The 14180-nt window shown below is 33.1% G+C and overlaps 1 protein-coding gene across 7 annotated transcripts in view; it reads left to right on the top strand.

The window, feature by feature from the left end:
• Window positions 1-14180, top strand: part of DOCK7 (dedicator of cytokinesis 7) — a 191867-nt gene that overhangs the window by 41208 nt on the left and 136479 nt on the right. For all 7 annotated transcript variants that reach the window (XM_070367925.1, XM_070367924.1, XM_070367918.1 and 4 more), the window contains exons 8-12: window positions 202-268; window positions 1204-1353; window positions 5121-5201; window positions 7342-7507; window positions 12964-13106. In XM_070367925.1, coding sequence (XP_070224026.1) covers window positions 202-268; window positions 1204-1353; window positions 5121-5201; window positions 7342-7507; window positions 12964-13106 — 607 coding nt within the window. The remainder of the gene's footprint in view (window positions 1-201; window positions 269-1203; window positions 1354-5120; window positions 5202-7341; window positions 7508-12963; window positions 13107-14180) is intronic.

Here is a 14180-nt window from a genome sequence, read left to right on the forward strand (position 1 = left end):
CCAGGTAGATAGAAGTACAAGGTATAGAGGGAATTTATTTTTGGAATGAGAATTTCATTGAACTGTGTATTTTATGTATATATTTATTTATTTATTTTTTAAATTTTATTTTATTTTATTATTTTTTTAAATTTTATTTTATTTTTAAACTTTACAATATTGTATGTATATATTTAAAACTCATCCTTCTTTTTCCTAAAGGTTTGAGATTGAAATTGAACCCATTTTTGCAAGTTTGGCTTTATATGATGTGAAAGAAAAGAAAAAGGTAAGGTTATATAATTTGAACGTAGTCTTTTGTCACAGTCCGAGGTTCTGGAACCTGTTTCTAATTTGTTTTATAAGAATGATTTTTTGAGACTATTATTAAACATGGATTTTTTTAAAAATCTTTTTTAAAAAAGAAAATAGAACTGTGAGACATTATTTTCCTACTGTAAAATAGTTTAGTTGACTTATTTTTGTTTCATTGAAAGAGTTCCAAAAAGAAGTAGCAGGAGCAACTTACTTTTAGTGTAAGAAATAGAAAAAAAAAACAAGAAAAGCATCTTAGGCAAATGATGTATAAAGAGTTAGATTGATGGTGACAGTGAAGTTTTGTTGATGTAATTTTTAAATTCTCACTAGCTGTTATTAAAAGATCATTTATTTATATTTTAAATATTCTTATCTAAAATATTGCTCTTGGTTTTGCTGTTATATCTTTGTTACACTTAGGAGTTTTTCAGAGGACTTATCATACATCATTTTTAGTATTCTAAGCCTACCATGTAGTAGAAAGTTGAAATGCCTTTAATGACTTCTGCTGTCAGCATATTGTGGATTTCTGTAGTGGGACTCTACTCCAGCATCTTGTATTTCCTAAATCACATCTTCTGAAATGTTATTTAAGTTTTCAAAGACTCAACTTGGGGTAATTCATCTTAATAATAGTTTCTTTATATACTTTATCAGAAGTTAAATTTCTTACTAAAAGAGTATGGGATATGGTTCTTTAGAATATGTTTTTGCATTAATTTTTTTTCTTTGATTTAGATATGTAAAGATCTTTATATATCTTCACTGATAGTGAAATGTATGGTACATTGTATGTTAGTATAATTGTTTAATATTTGTAATATTTTAAGACTGAATATTTATGATTTTTGTGAGTGTTTATAAAATGCACAGTTTTTAAATTTAACATATGAATATGTGTTTTAGATTTCAGAAAACTTCTATTTTGACCTTAATTCTGAGCAGATGAAAGGATTATTACGTCCACATGTACCACCTGCTGCCATTACCACCCTGGCAAGATCAGCTATTTTTTCTATCACTTATCCTTCCCAAGATGTTTTTCTTGTAATAAAGGTGAGAATAATGTTAAATGTATTTGTTTATTTGTGTTATGTCTGTGTACTTGTCTGCCTGTCAATATCACAAGCTTTTTAAGGTCAAAGATTTTATCTTTGCCTATTTTTTCATGTTAATATTTTTTAACATAATATTGGATGTATACTATAGCTGCTACCTAAATTTTTCTTGAGTGGGAAGCTTTATTAGAATTCTCTAAATAAGCAGATCAATAGGAGGAAGATACATATACACATCGAGGATTGCTATGTTGTAGTCTTGAGAATCCATCTTTGAGAAACCTTAGTCTTTGTTCTTGAGGTCTTCAACTAACTGGATAAGGCCCACCCACATTATGAAGGGTAATCTGCTTTATTCAGTCTACTGATTTACAAGTTAATCACCTCTAAAAAAATACCTGCACAGCAACATCTTGACTGGTGTTTGATAACTTAGCTGCATTGGCATATTAAGTTAACCATCTATGGTTATTTGGATATGGAGCTATACTGTGGTTTTATCATGCAGTTCCTAAATTATATAAATACTAAAATCTAAATCATTGAAATCATGGAGCATTATGATTTGACTATCAATCAATTAGGAATAAGGATTACAGATACTAAAATTTGAATATTACTAAGCTATCTAGCTTAGGATAACTTAATAATTATTTACCTTAACTTGACCTTGACTTGAGAGTTGCCTAAAATATAGTCTTTAATCATTTTACCTTAAAATTATCATAAAAAGGTAATGAATTTTATAATAAGGTTGTAAAGTAGATTGTCATGAAATGAATTTTATTTACCCACAGGAATAATGTCCTAATTTGTGGATAGATTCCTATGAATTCAGGTTAAAATAAATCTTAGTTACAATGAACAATTCTCCAAGCAAAGATTTATTTATTTATTTATTTTTTTTTCAAGCAAAGATTTAGCAGCAGTGGTCTTCAGAAAGTCACTTATAAGTAAAGTTCTAGATATTAAAATAATTGACAAATGTCTATACACCATTATTTTACATGGGAAAATAGTAAGTTTTCATAAAATAGAACATATTTGAGGGAATGAACTAGAAAGATAGTGATGATGATTAGAATACTGTCTGCTTAAAAATGAGATGGTTCATACAATATGGTCCCAGTTGTGTAAAATAAATACACATATACCTAAACACACATAAAAATTTGTATATAAACAGAAAAAGACTTTTGTGTAATTTCAAAAATAGGAACAAGTTAAGATATATACAAATTTTAAAGAAATTATATTTAAAAGTTTTCTTTTATCATAGTCCAGCAATATAATTTTGTTTTTTGAAAGAAAAATTACCTTGGTCTATGTATTAGTTAATTATTCCTCTACAAGAACAAAAAGACAAAAATCTGAGTGGCATCCAGCAGTAAGCATTTTTTGAGTTCATGCATCTAAGTTGTCTGGTGGTCAGCTGGTCTAGGTTGTACTCTGTTGGGTGCTTGTGCTCCTTCCAGGAGTCTGTAGGTTGGTCAGTTGATTTACATACTTGATTCAGTTAAATCACCAGCATCACAGAGAAGCCCAAGTGATACCGCTGAGCCACCGGGGAAGCCCAGTGATTAGTGAAGGGCTTCTCAGGTGGCTCAGTGATAAAGAATCCATCTGCCAATGCAGGTGATGTCAGTTCGATCCCTGGGTCAGGAAGATTCCCCTGGAGAAGGAATTGGTAACCCATTCTAGTATTCTTGCCTGGGAAATCCCAGGGACAGAAGAACCTGGTAGGCTACATACAGTCCATGGAGTCACAGAAGAGTCAAGCATGACTTATCAACTAAAAAACAACAGCAAACTGAGGAGTGATGTTGAGCGTGTTCATTATATGTTTCTTAGACATTTGTTTGGCTTCTTTGGAGAAATGTCTGTTCAAATCCTTTGCTCATTTAATAATCAGGTTATTTGCTATTCTCTTGTTGAGTTGTAGGATTTATCTGTTTTGAATATTAATTCTTTATCAGTTATATGATTTACAAATATTTTCTCTCTCATTCTGTGAGTTGCCTTTTCACCCTGTTGATTGTGTCCTATCATATAAAAAAGTTTTAAATTTTGATGTAATCCAGTTTAATGATTTTTACTTTTGTTGCCTTTGCTTTTATTGTGTAAAATCCAAGAATCTATTACTAAATCTAATCACATGAAGCTTTTCCTTTATTTTTCTTCTAGGAGTTTTATAGTTTTAGGGTTTTTTTTGGGGGGGGCCTTTGATCTGTTTTGAGTTAATTTTTGTATATAATGTGAGGGTTCAACTTTATTCTTTTGCATTTAGGAATTCAGGGTTTTTTAAAACACCATTTGTTGGAAAAAATGTTCTTTCCCCATTGAATAGTCTTGGCATTCTTGTAGAAAATTATTTAGCTCTTTACAGTTTTCAGATTACAAGTCTTTCAGCTTTTTGGTTTATACCTCAGTACTTTATTCTTTTTGATATTATAAATGGAATTATTTTATTAATTTCCTTTTTGAATTGCTTGTTAGGGTATGGAAATACAACTAATTTTTGTTCATTTTGTATCATGTAACTTTGCTGAATTTATTTATTTATTTATTAGTTGTAAAAACTAAGATCATGGCATCCAGTCCCATCACTTCATGGCAAATAGATGGGGAAACAGTGGAAACAGTGGCTGACTTTATTTTTCTGGGCTCCAAAATCACTGCAGATGGTGATTGCAGCCATGAAATTAAAAGACGCTTACTCCTTGGAAGGAAAGTTATGATCAACCTAGGCAGCATATTAAAAAGTAGAGACGTTACTTTGTCAACAAAGGTCTGTCTAGTCAAGGCTATGGCTTTTCCTGTAGTCATGTATGGATGTGAGAGTTGGACATCCTTAGCTGAGCGTGGAAGAATTGATGCTTTTGAACTGAGGTGTTGGAGAAGATTCTTGAGAGTCCCTTGGACTGCAAGGAGATCCAACCAGTCCATCCTAAAGGAGATCAGTCCTGGGTGTTTATTGGAAGGACTGATGTTAAAGCTGAAACTCCAATACTTTGGCCACCTGATGCAAAGAGCTGACTCACTGGAAAAGACCCTGATGCTGGGAAAGATTGAGGGCAGGAGGAGAAGGGGATGACAGAGGATGAGATGGTTGGATGGCATCATCGACTCAATGGACATGGGTTTGGGTAGACTCTGGGAGTTGGTGATGGACAGGGAAGCCTGGCGTGCTGCGATCCATGGGGTCGCAAAGAGTTGGACACGACTGAACTGAACTGAACTGAATCATTTTTTTGTGGAATATTAGGATTTTCTGTGTAAAAGATCATGTTGTCTGTAAATAGAGATAATGTAAATTCTTCCTTTTTTAATTTGAATGTTTTTGTTTCTTTTTTGGGTTTCCTTTTTGTTGTCACATTGCTCTGGCTCAGACTTACAGTATTTTGTTCAGTAGAATTGGCAAAAGTTAACATTCTTATCCTGTTCCTGATTCTAAAGGAAAAGCTTTCAGTTTTTCAACGTTGAATAAGATGTTAGATGTGGACTTTTCATAGATGGGCTCATATTGGGGTAGTTTTCTTCTTTTCCAAGTTTGTTGAATTTTTTTTTTTTTATCATGAAAGTGTGTTGAATTGTCCAGTTCTTTTTTCTGCAATAATTAACATGGTCATGTGGTTTTGTTCTGTTATTTTGTTAATGTGATGTATTAAGTTGATTGATTTTTATATGTTGAACCATCCTTGCATTCCAGGCTGATTGCTTTTATTTTTAAGCTTAATTAATCTTTCCTTTTTTTGCCTTTGACAGCTAGAAAAAGTGCTGCAGCAAGGAGACATTGGAGAGTGTGCAGAACCGTATATGATTTTCAAAGAAGCAGATGCCACCAAGGTAGAATTTCTTGCCTCTTATTCCCCCCACTTTCATAGTCATTAGCAGTCACTCTCCATTCCCCACAGATCACCAAACCCAATCCTAAATAGTCTCTAATCTCCAAAATTATAATCTGAGAGGATGCCATATTAAATTTTACTACTAAAATTTTCTTTTCTTTTTCTGATGGCATGCTCTTTCTTCTTTATTACCTTTGTCATCTAGTTTGAGTCATGTGCTATGCTATTCTTTGACATCTCCCCAACCCCCAAACTAGTTGACTCTTAAATTTTTTTCTTGGAGAGAAAGTAATTCAGTTTAATTCGTAAATAATGAAAATTTTCTGTATTTACAAAATAGTGATTTTTTTTGTTTTTTTTTTTGGCTATGCTTTGTAGCTTTTGGGATTCCCAGCCAAGAATGGGATCCATGCCCCCTGCAGTGGATTTATGGAATTCAAACCACTGGATCATGATTTTTTTTTTTTTTTTTTTTTACCAGACAGTGATTTTGATGAAACTTTTTCTAGCAAAGCAGGTGTATTTTGGATATCAGTCTAGTGGCAGATAATTAAGGAATGTTGTAAAAATAGAAAATATACTCTCCCCTTTGCCATCAGATAACAAATTTATAGAATTTGGATAAACTTATAAAGCAAAAATAGTTGGTGAATAATTGGTACCAAATTCTAGGTTCTCTGAGTTAGCTATAAGAATAAAAGGTGATTTTTGGATCTTTAAACACATGATTTAATGTCAAACAGGCAGGAGAAGTGTGCTTGAGGAGTATTGAACAAATCACCAAAATTTAGAAAATTGTTGCTTTCTGTTTTTCTGAGATTTATAACAAGAATTGAGCCTTTTTTGCTATTATGGGTACATCTGAGCACACGATGTTCTCTGATTCCTAGATCCTAGATATCTGGTTGAAAGTAGGGTTAAAGTATTCTGTCTTTCCCCAGGTTGTCATTTTACAAATTAAATTTTCTCTGTTATATGAAACTCATAGGTGTGTCATTGTGGCTTGTTTCACTCTTCCCTCACGTATTTACATAATTTCGATATGGGTCCTTAATTTTCTGTAAGTACTCCTAAAGCAAGGACCTATTTTGGAGGTATAATAGATATAGCAAAAAACATTGTTATCATTTCGGTATCCCTTCATCTTTTCTCAGTCCTGAGTCCCATGGTAGGACACTGCCATTAGAGTATGACCTCACTGACGTCCTATATGGAAAGAGCACATGAGAGATTTTGGTGTAGATTTTCATCCTTGAACTATGGATTGACTATTGCAGGCCACATTGGTGTTTGTTTCAGGGATGGCCTAAAAGTTGAGCCAGCTTCAGGTTGTCTTCCAGATAAGCATGTACTGTTTGCATTATTAGTCTTTTTCAAGGGTTTAGTCCCCTTGTACTTTTTTTGATTGCTTCTTTTATCACAATTCTGGACCTATTATTGTTGGTCTGTTTGTGCACTACCTACTTCTACATCATAGTTGTCATAAGTTAGTGATTATTTCAAAGTGGCCCAAATGCTTCCATCTTTTTTTTATAGAATAAAAAAGTTTAATAAGTCATAACCTAGAATATTTTGTGATTGACAGTTGATGACTGAAACATGGCTATATTTCTTTCATAAAATAGTACATGCAGTACATTAACATGCTTGACACTTGCTCTCCTTTCTTTTATCCCAAAATAAGATCATCACAAACAAATTTTACAGACTTTTAGATGCATTTGTAGAGCTGGTTAAGGTTCTTTAGTAGTTAATATAATGTTAATTGGGGCTTCCCCAGTGGCTCAGCAGTAAAGAATTGGTCTGCAATGTAGGAACTGGCAGGAAACGCAAGTTCAATCCCTGGGTGGGGAGGATCCCCTGGAGGAGGGTATGGCAACCCACTCCAGTATTCTTGCCTGGAGAATCCCATGGAAGAGGAGCCTGGCAGGCTACAGTCCATAGGGTCACTAATAGACATGACTGAAGCAAATTAGCATGTACGCACACACTGTTAATTGATTGCTGAAAGGTATGGATTGTTTTTCCATTTTGCTGAGAATTGAAGATTGTTAACCTTTATATTTTCCGTTATGATATAGCCTTTAATTCATTTCTTTTGAGCATAATCATATAATGTATAAAGTTTTGTTTTACAGAATAAGGAAAAATTGGAGAAGCTGAAAAGTCAAGCTGATCAGTTTTGTCAAAGACTTGGGAAGTATCGCATGCCTTTTGCTTGGACTGCAATCCATTTAATGAATATTGTTAGCAGTGCTGGAAGTTTGGAAAGAGATTCTACAGAGGTAGAAATAAGCACTGGAGGTAAGAGTGTTTTATATAAAATAGTTCTATAGTTTTTGCTTACATAGGCTTGTTTTTTTGGTCAACTTTGCAATGTAATGAGGCATTGAAAGGGTTTTCTTTCTCTCCTTAACATGTTTATTGAGATGTAATTCACATATAATTTACCCATCTAAGGTTTCTAATTCAGTGTTTTCTGTTATATTCATAAGGTTCTGCAGCTGTCACCACAATCTAATTTTGAAACACTTTCATACTCACTGGTGGTCACTGTTCATCCTCCTCAAGTCCCCACATTCAGTGCTAACCGACCTGTAATCTGTTCAGTCTGTATGGATTTGCCTGTGCCAGATGTTTCATATTGATACAATTATACAATATGTAATCTTTTGACTACCTTCTTGCATTTAGCATAATGTTGGAAAGGTTCATCCATGTTGTAAATGTGTCAAAATTTTATTTCTTTTTATTGCTGAATAATAGTCCCTTGAATGGATATACTACATTTTATTATCCATTCATCAGTTTATGGACATTTGGATTGTTTCAACTTTTTGTTTATTATAAATAATGCTGCAAGGAAAATTCATGTACACGCTTTTGTGTGGACATATGCTTTCATTTCTCTTGGACATATAGCTAGAAATGAAATTTCTGGTAATACAATTCTTTGTTTAACCTTTTGAAGAACTGCCAGACTGTTTTCCAATGTGACCACACCATTTAAAAATTACACTAGCAGTGTATGAAGGTTCCAGTTTCTCTACATCTTTGCCAGTACTTTTATTATCCGTCCTTTGAATATAGCCATCCAGGTGAAGTGGTATCTCATTGTGGTTTGGAATTGCCTTTCCCTGATAGCTAATGATGTTGAGTTTCATTTTGTTTGCATTTATTGTTTGTACATCTTCTCTGGAGAAATATATAATTATATCCTTTTCCCATTTTTTAATGACTTTTTTCTTACTATTGATGCTCATTTTTTAACCAGCTTTTTTTGTATTCTTGTCATTAAGTTATAATTAATAGTTATAATTTATAAATGACTATATAATAATCATTTATATATTCTAGATTTGTTGTTGTTCAATCATTAAGTCGTGTACAACTCTTTGTTACCCTGTGGACTGCAGCACGCCAGGCTTCCCTGTCCTTCACCATCTCCTGTGAGATTGCCCAAACTCATGTCCATTGAGTCAGTGATGCCATCCAGCCATCTCATCCTCTGTCGCCCCTTTCTCCTCCTGCCCTCAATCTTTCCCAGCATCAGTCTTTTCCAATGAGTTTATCTCTTCGCATCAGGTAGCGAAAGTATTGGAGCTTCAGCTTCAGCATCAGTCCTTCCAGTGAATATTCAGGGTTTATTTCTTTTAGGATTGATGGTTTGGTCTTGTTGTCCAAGAGACTTTCAAGAGTCTTCTCCAGTGCCACAGTTAAAAATTATCAATTCTTCAGTGCTCAGCCTTCTTTATGGTCCTACTCTCACATCCATACATGACAGCTGGAAAACCAAAACTTTGACTGTATAAACCTTTGTCAGCAAATTGATGTCTCTGCTTTTTAATATACTGTCTAGGTTTATCATAGCTTTTCTTCCAAGGGATAAATGTATTTTAATTTCATGGCTGTAGTCATCATCTGCAGTGATTTTAGAACCCAAGAAGATAAAATCTGTCACTGTTTCCACTTTTCCCCCATCTATTTGCCATAACGTGATGGGTCTGGATGCCATAATCTTCATTTTTTGAATGTTGAGTTTTAAGCCAGCTTTTTCACTCTCCTCTTTGACCCTCATCAAGAGGCTCTTTAGTTCCTCTTCAATTTCTGCCATTAGAGTGGTATCATCTGCATATCAGGGACTGTTGATACTTCTCCTGGAAATCTTGATTCCAACTTGTGATTCATCCAGCTCAGCGTTTTGCATGATGTGCTCTGCATATAATTTAAATAAGCAGGGTGACCATATACAGCTTTGACGTACTTCTTTCCCAGTTTTTTTTACTAGTGTGTTGTTCCATGTCCAGTTCTAACTGTTGCTTCTTGTCCTACATATTCTGGATACAAATCCCTTATCTAATAAAGGATTTGAAGATTATTTTCTTCCATCCTGTGATTGTCCTTTTACTTACTTGATCGCATTGCTTGAAGCACTGAAGTTTTATATTTTGATGTTCAGTTTCTTTGATTTTTTTTCTTTTGTTGCTTGTACTTTTGCTATTATACCTAAGATAGCATTACCTAATTCAAGACTGAAAAGCAGCTACTTGTGTGTTTTTGTCTAAGAGTTTTATAATTACAACCCTTACATTTGGGTATAGTTCATTTTGAGTTAATTTTTGTACATGATAAGAATTACTTATAAGGGTTAGCTTCATCTTTTCCAAGTAGATATCTAGTTGTTCGTACACCATTTGTTGAAGAAATCATTCTTGCACTATTAAATGGTCTTGGCATAATTGTTGAAAATCAATTGACAGTAGATATGTGGGTTTATTTCTGGACTGTCATTTCTGTTTCATTGATAGATATGTCTAAGCTTATGCAATTTTTATACTGTCTTTATAATTTTAGCTTTGCAGTAAGTTTTGAAATTGGGAATGTGGGTCCTCCAGTTCTTTTGACTATTTTGAGCTCTTGTATTTTCATAAGAAGTTTAGAATCTGCTATTAATTTCTGCATAAAAGCAGCTGGAATTTTGATAGAAATTACACTGATTTGGTAGATCAATTTGGGGAGAGTTTCCCTTCTAGCAATAATAAGTCTTCCAATCCATGAAATGTTTTTCCATTTATTTAGATCTTATTAAGTTTTTTTAATGGTGTTTTGTAGTTTTCAGTGTACAAGTCTTGCCCTTCTGTTGTTAAATGTATGTTCATGTGTTTTTTTGTTTTTTGATGCTATTTTAAATGGAATTGTTTTCTTAATTTCATTTTTATAATGTTCATTTCTAGAGGTTGAAATACAACTGGCTTTTTAATATTGATCTTGTACTTTGAAACCTTTTTGAATCTTTTAACTATTTTTTTTTTCTTCTCTGGATTCTATATACAAGATCATGTCATCTGCAAATAAAAATTGGTTTACTTTTTCCTTTTCCATTTCAATGTCTTTATTTTTCTTTTCTAATTATCTTGACAAGAACCTAGGGTATAAGTTTTAAAAAAGTGGTTTACTGTTTCCTTTTCCATTTCAATGTCTTTATTTATTTTTCTTTTCTAGCTATCTCAATAAGAACCTAGTGTATAAGTCCTCACCTTATTCCTGACTTAGAGGGAATGCATTCAGTCTTTTCACTATCAAGTATGATGTTTGCTGTAGATTTTCTATAGATGTGATACAGTATTTTGAGGAAGCTTCTTTCTAGTCCTAACTTTTTGAGTGTTTTTATCAGGGAAGAATATTGGATTTTATATTAATAAAATGATTTCTCTGCTTTTATTGAGATGACTTGTCTGGGTTTTGTCCTGTAGTCTTTTTGTATGGTGTATTGCATCAATTGATTGGTTTTGGATGTTAAACTAATCTTAAATTTCTGGGAGAAGTCCCACTTGGTCATGATATATGTTAATAATTTTTATAGATGTTTATTTAGAACCTGTTTCCTAGTATTTTGTATAGTGATTTTGCTTCTATTAATATGTTCCTGAGGGATATTGGTGTATAGTTTTTCTTCCTTGTAATCTGTGATTTGGGTATCAGGATAATACTGGTGACATAGAAATGAATTGTGAATTCTTATTTCTGTTTTTGGAAGAGTTTGTAAACAGCTGGTGTTAGTTTTTCATTGAAAGTTTGAAAGTTTTCAGTAGTGAAGCCATTTTGGCTTGGTCATTTCTTTGTGGTAAGTATTTTCTTTACTAATTAGATCTATTATTTTAGATCTATTCATATTTTCTCTCCCTTCTTGAGTCAGTTTCAGTAATGTATATCTTTCTAGAAAAATACTCATTTCATTCAAATTATCTTATTGTTGTCTAATCTGCTGACCTACAGGTATTTGTAGTTTTTCAATATAATCCTTTTTCTAAGATTTGTAGTGCTGTTCCCTCTTTCATTCCTGATTTAAGTAATTTGAGTCCTTTTTATGTATTTGTTCTTCATCACTTCAGTTAAAGTTTTAAAATGTCTTTTTGAAGAGTCCATGTTTGGTTTCAATGATTTTTTTTTACCTGTTGTTTTCCTAGTTTATATTTCATTTATTCCCATTCAACTGTTGTCTTTTTTGATACCCTTTCTAATGTTTGCTTTGGATTTAGCTTTCTCTTCTTTTTCTGGTTTCCTAAGATGTAAATTGGAGAAGGCAATGGCACCCCACTCCAGTACTCTTGCCTGGAAAATCCCATGGGCGAAGAGCCTGGTAGGCTACAGTCCATGGGGTCGCTAAGAGTCAGACACGACTGAGCGAATTCACTTTCACTTTTCACTTTCATGCATTGGAGAAGGAAATGGCAACCCACTCCAGCGTTCTTGCCTGGAGAATCCCAGGGATGGGGGAGCCTGGTGGGCTGCCATCTGTGGGGTTGCACAGAGTTGGACACGACTGAAGTGACTTAGCAGTAGCAAGATGTAAATTAAGTTACTGATTAGAGACCTTTCTTTTTTAATATAAACATTTGCAACTATAAATTTCCATATGAGAGCTTCCTTAGTGATATATTAAATGTTTGGGGATTTTATGTTTTCATTTTCCTATATCTTAAGTGTTTTTTTTAATTTCCCTTGTTATTTTGTCTTTGATTAATCAGTTATTCAGAAGTGCACTGTTTAATTTCCACATGCTTATGAATTTCCCAAATTTTCTTTGGTGATTGATTTATAGGTTAATTTCTGTTACTCTTGGAAAACATATCTTAGATGATTTAAGTCACTTGGAATTTATTGTGTTTTGTTCTGTAGCTTAGTGTATAGTCTTGTCTTGGAGAATTTCCTGTGTGTGCTTGAGAAGAATCTATATTATGCTTTTGCTTAGTGTAGTATAGACTGTAGATGACTTTTAGATCTAGTTTGTGTATAGCTTTGTTTTCTATTTCCTTGTTGATCTTCAGCATAGTTGCTCTATTGGTTTTGAATAGTAAGTTTATCTTACTAAGACTTTGAATGCAAATTATCTTAAATTCTGTTTCAAACTCAAGTGCTGAGACTGTGGGACCATTGTAAGGTGACTAAAATTTGCATTATGTGAACATTTTCTAGTAAATATATAGTGCCTCTCTGTGTGCTTTTCATAGCTCATCTTTGGTTATTTGCATAATCTTTACGTAGTAGTGATTTATTTTACACTGGAGAAGTTTTAAGAGAGAACCCAAAGATTTAGGTGAAATGTTTCCTTACAGATCTCTCCAGAAGTTAAATTCTTCTACTGTAATCAGTATGCTGCAGGGACAGTTTTCACCTTTAGTGGATATTTTCCTGTGTTTGTAAAGCTGATACATTTTAAATATCATGGAAATGAATATCTTGCTTTTTTCCCTTGGTAGAACGAAAGGGGTCTTGGTCCGAGAGGAGGAATTCTAGTATTGTTGGGAGAAGATCACTTGAAAGGACAACAAGTGGAGATGATGCTTGTAACTTGACCAGCTTTCGACCTGCTACTCTCACAGTAACAAATTTTTTTAAGCAGGTATTGTTCTGTCATGGAGGAATTCTAGTGGGCTACTTGTACATAAATTTTTCTTGACTCCAGAAAAATCATAATTGTCCATGTAGTACATGTACATATAATAATTGTGCTTTCAAGAAGTTAAAAAAGCATTAAGAATAAAAATTATAAGAAAAAACAATTAATATTATATGTGTTGTTTTATCATATTTATTTAAATGTTGATATTGACTAGTAATGCTTCAGAATCAGTCATCTGCATCTGTATCCTATTTCTTAATTTTAATATTTTAACTTGTCTTAAGCGTTGATGGTTTATGAATTTTCTTGGTCAGTTAAACTTAGTGGGGTTATGTCTGTCCTCACCACCCAAGTTTTTTTAACCTGAAATACCACATCCATAGTATATGGAATAGAAGTTTCATGCTCTAGTAGTTTATTTTTGTGCTAAAATTTTTTTTATAGGTGAGTTTATAAGTCTAAACAGTTCTTGATCAAAGATATTTTGTTCTTTGCAAGTATATTTTCTGTACTTCAACTTGTGAATCAGATCAGTAGTTTTCAAATGCTGGTCATGATCCATTAATGGTAATATAAATTTAGTAAATAACACTCAACTTAAAAAAATAAAAAATAAGTTGAATAAAAAGTTAATAGTGCATTGCACTTCATGAAGTTAAGTATTGCTTCAGTAGGCTTTTTTTCCCTCTAAGTTTTGCGTGTGTGCATACCTGTCTGTATGTCCTTACGTGATGTATGTGCTACTGGATTTTGATGTAAAATGAATTTTATACTCTGAATTAAGATCAGAAAATTTTGGAAGTCTGTCTAAAGTAACCAAACAACCAGAACTATAATAAGAATGGGAGAAAAATTTGTATTTGTGTGATGATGAACTGTCGAAGGGTACCATGCATATATTTTGGAGCAGATTAAAGGAAAAGGCTAAGTATTGTCTCAAAATTTCTCCTTCTGAGGTGTTACTGTAAATAGGAAGAGAAAATCCTAGCTTAATGACACCTTGTAACTTGAGAGGGCAAGGTGTTTAGGGCAGCACAACCTGTGATTTGACAGGTAGTCACCTACTTGACAGAG

Source organism: Bos mutus, chromosome 3, assembly GCF_027580195.1.
Source record: "Bos mutus isolate GX-2022 chromosome 3, NWIPB_WYAK_1.1, whole genome shotgun sequence".
Lineage (NCBI taxonomy): Eukaryota > Metazoa > Chordata > Mammalia > Artiodactyla > Bovidae > Bos > Bos mutus.